Source organism: Pyrgilauda ruficollis, unplaced genomic scaffold (genome assembly GCF_017590135.1).
Source record: "Pyrgilauda ruficollis isolate IOZ18807 unplaced genomic scaffold, ASM1759013v1 scaffold38, whole genome shotgun sequence".
NCBI classification, from domain to species: Eukaryota; Metazoa; Chordata; class Aves; order Passeriformes; family Passeridae; genus Pyrgilauda; species Pyrgilauda ruficollis.
In genome coordinates this window covers 5,146,206-5,155,367 of record NW_024525267.1, presented here as the reverse complement: position 1 = coordinate 5,155,367, position 9,162 = coordinate 5,146,206, and the positions used below count along the sequence as shown (strand labels likewise).

The window sequence follows — 9,162 nt, the reverse complement described above, 5'->3', positions numbered from 1 at the left end:
CGGCCCGGCCGCTCCCCGCGCCCCGGAGCCGCGCGCGGGGTCTGCCCGCTGCTGCAGCGGCTGCTCCGCGCGACCTTGGGCGCGTCCCCTCACCCGGGCGGCGCCCCGGGAGGCGGGAGAACCTGTGCCCCTGCGGCCGGGATGGTGGGGACGGGGCAAGGCTGGTAGAGGCGAAGAACTTATTTCTTTGCTCTGCCTTGGCGCTTGTGGAAGGTGGTGTAGCAGCAAAGGTGTGAAGGGCGCGGGTGGAACGTGAGCCAAGGTGACCTTTTGGGTGCCTGGCGTTCCCCCGGGCGGTCCGGAGGCTGCCAAACCCCCCGTGATAGGCTTCCCGTCTTTCTCCCCTAGTGACTGCGGTAGGGTTAGCCATGCCCTTCTCAAACAGCCACAACCTCCTGAAGATGAAGTACAAGCCTGAGGAGGAGTACCCTGACCTGAAAGCTCACAACAATCACATGGCTAAAGTGCTGACCCCGGACCTGTACAAGAAATTGAGGGATAAACAGACTCCCAGTGGATTTACCCTGGATGATTGTATCCAGACTGGGGTTGACAACCCAGGTAATGGGATTGTTAGGTCTGCATAATGATCTGTTCTCCCTCCTGACTGGAAGTGCTTCTTGACAATGCTTGAGAACCCAAAGTTCTCAAGATACTGAGGGACAAATCTAAAGCAATGAGAGACTGCTCTAAAGGCATGCCTCTGTTGAGAGGCCATGTTTCCATCAAGCTGTGTTTCATGCTGTGATCTGACATATCAATTCCCAGACACTTCAATTATGTAACTGCTCTGCTAAATACTTTAAATCTGAAGAGAAAAAAAAAAGTCAAACCAAATGCATTCTAATTATAACTCATCTGAGGAGGGGGGGGGAAAAAAATGTCAGTTTACCTGACTGTCTTGGTCTCTTCCTATTCCAGACTGGTTACGTGATGTTTTCTAGCACTTCTATGAAAAAGGGGGAGCAGATGTGTTTACATGTTAACATTACAGTATTTATTTTTACTCTAGCAATATCAAAATGGCCCAACTAAATAATCAGAGACTGCCTCCTGATGAGGAGTATCCGGACCTGAGCACCCACAACAACCACATGGCCAAAGTTCTAACCCTGGATTTATACAAGAAACTGAGAGACAGAGTCACGCCCAGTGGCTTCACCCTGGATGATGTCATTCAGACTGGGGTTGATAATCCTGGTAAAACGCATTGAGAATGTTCCGTGTGAACCAGCTGAAGTAACTGGTGCTTTTGAATATGGTGACTTAAAACTAATCTTGTGGAGGTGGCATTTATGAGCAGACTACAGAATTGTAGCTCTGTAGCAGAAGGAGCAAAAAGTAAAGCATGCTTGCTTGCAGCAAAGCATGATTGTTTAGACATAAAGTTCTATGCAGAGATCTAAATTAGCTAGTCAAATTAGATGTGCTGTGCAAATTTGTCCTAAACCAAGCTTTACAAATGAGCATGGTTTAATGACAATAGCTATGGGTTTCCATAGCACTGCATTTGACAGACTGGATGAAGTGTAAAATGTAGGGTCTCTCCAAATGTTTCTATTTAAGAATGAACATCTAAGTGACTAGACTTGCTACTAAAGAACTTGCCTGGTTAGTGCTGCACTGGAGTACAGCCAAATGTCACCCAAACTTAGCTCTTCTGACTTTATTACCACTCCAGGCCATCCCTTCATAATGACAGTAGGATGCGTGGCTGGTGATGAAGAATCCTATGAAGTGTTCAAGGAGCTCTTTGATCCAGTTATTGAAGACAGGCATGGTGGCTACAAACCAAGTGATCAGCACAAGACTGACCTGAATGCTGATAACCTGCAGGTATAAAGTTTTGATCAATTACAGATTGTTGGTCTGAGGACTGTAAAGTTGTTGGCAGCTGCCTAAGCTGGTTGCTTAGGCACTGTCCCCTTGCTTCCACTGAGCATGGACACTTGGGCTGTGAGTCTGGTGCAGTCAGCCCGAAGAGCTTGCTGCTATGGGATGGCAGAGGCTGGGCAGCTTGTGTGCAGCAGGAGCTTTTTTCAGGTGCTGCTGCAGCGTGGGTTGTGCCAAACACCTTCGGTGTGTGTTTCCGTGAGCTGTGGGCTCTAACAGTCAAACTAAACAGCACTATCCTGGAAGTAAAGGACTATCATAAAACTTAAAAACTTTCTTCTGTCTGATCTTGGATCTTAATTACCAGCTGATGGTGTCATGCTATCAAATAAATGTTTTTACAGCTAGGAGTAGGGATTCTTAATCATTTTATGGGTTTTAAATGTTACTGTAAACTAAACTCCGGGAGTTTGTAACTCCATATTGATTTGCTAGCCATAAATCATATTGAAAATAAGAGACTTGGGAGAACAGTAATGAATAATTCTCATTTGCAAGAATAAATACCTAAAGAAGGTTTTGCCTCATGTCCATATCTCTAGATTGCAAATCTGTAAGGGATAACAGAAGCCCGGACCACAGTCTGAAATGGACATGGAACTGATATTCTGGTCATATCCCTGTCTTCTAGGGCTACTTAGTAGCTGTGGCCTTGACCTCAGAGCAAGAGTTGTGCTATACAGATATTTGATGTGATGCTGAAGAAAATAGCACTGAACTGAGGCACTGGCTCACAGTCCAGGGAGTCAGTGCCTCAGGTGTAAAGTGCATTCTTAAATGCATGGGGGCTGCATGTGTTTAGGTATCTTGGTAACAGGGTTGTCCTTGCTGGTTTCCTGATCTTGTAGGGAGGTGATGACCTGGATCCCAATTACGTGCTGAGTTCCCGTGTCAGAACTGGCAGAAGCATCCGTGGGTTCTGCCTTCCCCCGCACTGCAGTCGAGGAGAGAGGCGGGCTATCGAGAAGCTCTCTGTTGAAGGTAAAGTGAGAGCTGGGTGCATCGGGGACACCAGTCTGCCCTTTGCGCAAGAGGTGTTCTTTGCAGTTTGAAAATGGAGGCACTTGGCAAAAACCACCTCCCTGGAGGCTTAGTCTGAACATGGAGCTTTCCCTGGAAAAGGCTCATTGCATTAGAGAGCTGCCTCAGCATTGCAGCTTGTAGCTGAGAGCCAGAGCACATGGCAGAGGGAAGTTGGACTGCATTAAAGTTGACCTCTGCTGATCTCAAAAGCTTCTGTCTGTGTGTGTGGGGAAAGAGGTTGGTTCAGCAGGGCTCAAACCTGAAAGGTAACAGGTATGTAGCAACTACAGAGCTTGAGTCATGGGGTGCAGTGTTTTGTGGCTGCATTTAATTGACTTTCATTAAAGTTCAGCTTGCTTAGAGATGTAGTCTTGTTCCAAATCTGCAGCTGACTAGAATAAGCCCTGGTTTTCAGTAAAACTCTTCAGCTGTTTTTTTTTTCTATTGCCTCCCAGTGCTCAAGGTGCAGTTCTGGAGGCTGAGAGTGTAGTTGTTTCAAAAATCTCTCAAGGGCAGGGTAACAGTCCTTGACTAGAATAATACTGCTTGTTATATTCATAACCTTGGTTCTCCTTGGAAGAAAAGCAGTCTTCATTTGTGCAGTTCAGCAGCAGTAATGATTCTATACTGCATGTAAGGGAACAAAGGTTACTTGTATAAGCCTGGAAGGTGCAGACAAATCATCTGATACTGCCTCAGGTTCTGCCACAAGGGCATTGCCATTGCAGATGAAAGCAAGGGAGGAACCAGACCCAGCAGATCAAACATTGCCATACGTTTTGTGTGGTCTCGAAAGTGTAGAATATTTAGTCCCATTCTAAAAGTCTCTCTCTTTCAGCTTTGGGTAGTCTGGATGGTGATCTCAAGGGGAAGTACTATGCTCTGAGGAACATGACTGATGCAGAGCAGCAGCAGCTGATTGATGACCACTTCTTGTTTGACAAGCCGGTTTCTCCTCTTCTGTTGGCATCTGGGATGGCACGAGACTGGCCTGATGCCAGGGGTATCTGGTGAGTATGTCTGTGAGGAAGCTGTCATCGAAGCTAGTCTTGCTGTTTTGGTGGTGACTTGCACTGTTGGGCAAAATAGTAGCTTCTCACCTTGTATTACTGTATTTGATGAGAAACTTCTGTGGAGAACTTGCAGTTAACCAGCAAAACTTGGACAAGTGTTCTTATGCTGGTAAGAACAAGCCAGCTTGGTTAGCCCAGAACCAGAGCTTGCATGGGTTAGTGAACCATGCAAAAACTCTATCAGCTTGTGGAAGTAGATCACTTGTAAAGGAGCAGATGTGCCACTACAGTTGGCTCTTCCCACAAGAGTTGAGAGTAACTTGTGGTACAAACCATAGCATTGTCTTAGCTCACGGTTGATCCTGGATGCATAGTTACTCCCTTGTAGTCTCTTCGCTTCTGCTTGCAGAAACTCACTGGTGCTGGGCTGTTATGGCTTTATCTGTGCTAGTGATGACATCTCCCCCCTGTCCCCAGAGACTTGGTGACAGGAATTGACTGAATTGCAGAGGTGTGGAATAGAAGGATTCTGCTTGTTTTAAATGTAGGTCACCTACATAAAACTGCATCTCAGGAGCTTCTGCAGCATAATTAACTTGCTCCCTTGTAAGCTAAGGGCTAGGTTTTTATCAACAGGAATGCTCCAGTCTTATTACTGCAGCTGTTTCAGTGCAACCCAGAGGAAGCACGCTTTGTTTCTGTAGGTCACCTTTAAGATTGCATCATCTACCTGCAGATTGCCAGGACCAGATAGCGCTGTCATCTGAGCATGACTAATCTACAGACTTGAAGTGTGTAATGTCTTAGTGTTGTCTGCATAAATAACTTTCCTCGGGTACTAGCTAATTTTTGATCCTAATCAAGTTCAGAAATTACCAGCAAGATAAACATGGATGATAGTACTTGTTGTCAGCTGCAAGCTGGGGCAGGAGGAGCCCATTGTTCAGAGGATTTTTATAGAGCATCTCTGAAGAGCCCTGGTCTAAAATTCTAGTGAAAGTAAGGTACAAAGTGCAGTTTGACATAAGTGGACAAAATACTGCTAAAAAGGCTTGTTACACATGGTGTCATTATGACCATTATTGTACAGGATTCCCTCAAAGTCTACTGATCACCTTTCTGCATATTTGCTGAGCAGTAATACCTCAGTTTGTAAACTGGAGCCACAATTGAGCTAGGGGGATGAGGGTGTTACAGGTTTTGATACTGTATGATCAGGTAATGTCATGTTATTACTCACTCTGTAAAGGCCAATTTAAATTACCTCTTGAAAAGAGCAGGGTAGCAACTACCAGCTTCACTCAGGTCCTGTGTGGGGAAAAGAAGGAAGACCAGTCTTGTTGAAGGAGCTAAGTGAGCCTCTTGAACTAAAAACTGTAGTGATGAGCAACTTGGGGCCATCTTCAAAATGTGAGGTGGGCAAGACAGCAAACTGATTGCTTTGTCTCCTAGGCACAATGATAACAAGACTTTCCTGGTTTGGATCAATGAGGAGGATCACCTTAGAGTTATTTCCATGCAGAAAGGTGGTAACATGAAGGAAGTATTCAGCCGCTTCTGTACTGGACTAACAAAGGTAAATCACTATTGTCTGGGCTGTGTGTTCAAATGGCACATGGCTCTCTGGTTAGAGCTCAGAACGCAGTTTTCATGCCCCCTCTGGAGTCTTCCATGGTTGTGTTTCATAGCCTGGATCTCTGAGAACACCCTGATGAGATCCAGAGCTGTGAGGGCTCCAAAACAGGTGTTTTGGCAAAAAGCCTTGTAGCTGTGTAATTGTAGAATGTTTGCTTGATGTGGTGGCACCCTTATCCAAATGTCTCAACTGTATTTTACAGAAATTCTACATAGTTCTCTAAAGCTTTGAGACACCTTGGGGAGGAGGAGAAATTGCTTGAATGTGCATGGGCAAAGCTGGGCTCAAGTTCTCTACTTCTAGTCTTGATATGAGCTTGAGCTTTACCAGCCCCTTTCCTGATCCTAAGAGATGTGCCAGCTTGACCTGTGTTAAATCCAGCTTCCCAACAGGTAGTGACATAAGGAGCGTAGCTTTTAAACTTAGCCTGTCTCACTGCTAGGAGCAAGATGAAGGCCTTAAAAGCCCCTTGTTGGTGACCATTTTTTCCATAGGCAGGGGCTTATGTTGCTGAAATAGCTGTTCTGAGTGCTCTGGTTGTTGCTGAGTGACTGAAGCTGCAAGTGAGCACTAATGAAGGTTCTACAGTCTTAAGGTATAGAACAATATCTAAACATTCATTTTTTCTATTTATAGATAGAAAGTCTCTTCAAGGCCAAAAACTATGAGTTCATGTGGAATCCACACTTGGGCTATATCCTGACCTGCCCATCCAACCTTGGAACAGGGCTCCGTGCTGGTGTGCACATCAAGCTCCCACACCTTGGGAAACATGAGAAATTTGGAGAAGTCCTCAAGAGACTTCGGCTGCAGAAACGAGGCACAGGTGAGAGTTGATAACACTGATGGGCTGAGTCAGTCTGCCCTAAAATACCAGCAAAAGCCTGGTTATGGCCAAAGCCATCTCTTGGTTCATACAGTCAGTGCCTGTCACACGCTGCAAAGGAAACCCTTGTAAAGCACATGGAGAGAAAGTTTTCAAATTGTATATTGGAGGAGTTGAGGATGCCAGTGCTCTACTTAGTATGTACTTTGTCTGGCTATCTAGTTGATGTCCTGTGTGTCATTTTGGGCACCAGGTATAAGGTGGACCTGGGGGCAGCTGTTACTGTTCATAAGCAATGCTGGGAATCCTGGTTTAACCTATGGCTAGGAGATGGCTCCAGTGGGTACTTGTGACCTCAAGTTAGATTGCTCATGGGTCAGAAGAATAAAGAGCTGGCCTAATTGCATGTTCTGTGGTTCATGTTGGCAGTCACACATGGCTTTATCTTCCTGCATGTAGGATGAAGCACCAGTGGCAGCTTGTAGAGAATGGTCCTGCTGTGTCCTGCCTCAAGCTAGTGAGGGAAGAAAGGCAGGCTCACCTGCTCTGGCTGGGGTCAATGTTGTAACTGAATCTCTTGCTGCAGGTGGTGTGGACACAGCTGCTGTTGGAGGAGTGTTTGATGTCTCCAATGCTGATCGTCTTGGCTTCTCTGAGGTGGAGCTGGTGCAGATGGTGGTGGATGGAGTGAAGCTTCTCATTGAAATGGAAAAACGCCTTGAAAAAGGCCAGTCCATTGATGACCTCATGCCAGCTCAGAAATAAAGCACTTTATTCTCCTGCTTCCTAACTTATTGGATGAATAATAAAATGTCACTCCAATTCAAACCCTTGGGGTCAGAGCCCACTTAGTTACACTGTAGAGAAGTCTTCCATCCATCTGTGTTAGAGTTTATTTTTTTGATGGTTGAGATGTTGCTGAAAATGAAATGAAATAAACTATTGTTTGGCCTGAGATGTCTTAGATATGTTAACTGAATGTCTTTGAGATTTAAGTGACTTGGTTTTCATAGTTATGCTAGGTGGTCTGGTTCTGTGTGCAAGCACATCTTCCTTGGTGTGCTGCTGCAGACCAGCTGAGTTGAAATGTTGTTAAAGCAGTTTCAGAAGTTGAACCTCCTAACTTGATTGTAGTTGCTGTAAATTAGAGAACTAATGTTAAACATGAGTCACTGCAAACATGCCCTACCTCCAAGGCTTTGACTTGTGCATCTGCTCATGCCAACTATAAACTCTCATTATCCTGAGTACTGTAAGCCAGGCTCGTTCCTGTAAGGGCTGGGTACAGAGGGCTGCTGCTCTTCTCAGGTGGGCCCTCGGGGGTGCAGGGCCAGGCTGAGGTCAGACTCCAGCCCATGGTATTAGTGACCCTGAGCTGCTTTGTGGGGAGAAGCATGTCTTCAACCTAGCTAGTGTAAACAACCAGTTGCTCATTTCAGTGTAAGGGTTGAGGTGAAACCTAGATTAATTCAGCCCATGCTTCTCAAGTGATTTTAGCTCAGCCAGGGCAGAGATGGGAGCTGGAAGCTGCCACTTACTGGAAAATACCAGCTAATGAGCTTTAGTCAGCTGACTCTAGTTGGCCCCTGCACCAGTTGCCCCATGAACCTAAAACTGAGCAGTATAGTCAACTAAAACATGCTAAGTAGTTTTTTCCAAACTGGGCCTGGCTTGCAAACTCAGGTAGTTCTCTGGGTATGAGCTCAAGATTGCATCTAGTAGATCTGTTCTCCAGAATGGCTGTACATGTGTGGAAGCATCACATTATTAGCATACAGGAGCTGCATTTTCCACAAGTATTGCTAACTGGGAGCATCAGACCCTCGGGAAGAGCAACCTTTGCAGCTCATGCAGATGCACCTGTTCAACAGCTCTACCCACTGCTAAAACACAGCTTTGATGGAAGGGAGCGTGACGAGAGGTTGATGCAGAGCTCCTTGGCATGCAGCTTTATATAGGTTTGTGTAGATAACTGAAGCTTTCTTTTGTAAAGGCTGTGATATTTCTAAGGCTGTGATTGCAGGCTGTCACTTAGCTGAAGAGATGATTCCAGCTGGGGTAAGCTAATTTAATTTTGGTGAGAAAAGGCTGAGTGAACATTTCAGATAAGATTCTTTTTTTCCTTTTAATACAGCTTTGTATGTGTTTCAAAGTTAATTGGGTGGGGGAGAGGAGATCATATGTAAGAGTTTTGTTCTGTACTGGGTGTTCCTGTATTTGAGTTAATCAGCACAGGAGTTTTCTGTACGAAGCTTGTGAGAGCAGGGAAGAGAAAATGGTGCAAGAGACAACCGGTTGGTTCTGTATATTCTTTAGATTCCCCCATGCTGTGCTTCATGTCACTGTTCACAGACGCTTGGCAAATAGCTGGTTTTGCTTCTTGTAATCAGAGAGTGTTCATTTAGTGGTGCCTCTCCTCAACACAGCGTCGTTACTGCGCTCACAGCAATTACCTAATGAAAGGAGTTGCCTGAAAACTTGTCTATTTTTTTCTAGCTATATCAGCTGGACTAATAAAAACATTTCTCTCTCTATGCATCTTGTTTCTCCTATGTTCTTAACCCATCAGAGCTGCTACATTTGTCTGCTTTCAGCTCCTGAGTCCCTGCAGTGAGACAGCACCTGTAGCTGGCTAAACAATTGTGCTCAAAGCAGCAAGCCAGTCTTTAATGCCTGCACCCAACTAGAAAATACTTCTTTTTGATTGGTTTTCTTTCCCACGCACTACCTTTGCTGTGTTCCCTCGTGTTGCTGCCATGCGACTGTGCTTT

The 9,162-nt window shown here is 45.4% G+C and overlaps 1 protein-coding gene across 2 annotated transcripts in view; it reads left to right on the top strand.

The window, feature by feature from the left end:
- The window catches only part of CKB (creatine kinase B), a 9,571-nt gene extending 646 nt beyond the window's left edge, over nucleotides 1-8,925 (top strand). The window contains exons 2-8 of one of the 2 annotated variants that reach the window (XM_041476124.1): nucleotides 1,013-1,200; nucleotides 1,682-1,836; nucleotides 2,742-2,874; nucleotides 3,755-3,926; nucleotides 5,382-5,505; nucleotides 6,202-6,391; nucleotides 6,978-8,925. In XM_041476124.1, coding sequence (XP_041332058.1) covers nucleotides 1,023-1,200; nucleotides 1,682-1,836; nucleotides 2,742-2,874; nucleotides 3,755-3,926; nucleotides 5,382-5,505; nucleotides 6,202-6,391; nucleotides 6,978-7,156 — 1,131 coding nt within the window. In that variant the 5' untranslated portion in view covers nucleotides 1,013-1,022 and the 3' untranslated portion in view covers nucleotides 7,157-8,925. Of the gene's footprint in view, nucleotides 1-348; nucleotides 562-1,012; nucleotides 1,201-1,681; nucleotides 1,837-2,741; nucleotides 2,875-3,754; nucleotides 3,927-5,381; nucleotides 5,506-6,201; nucleotides 6,392-6,977 lie in introns of both variants that reach the window. The other variant, XM_041476123.1, reaches the window with a different exon arrangement.
- The last annotated feature ends 237 nt before the right edge of the window (nucleotides 8,926-9,162 follow it).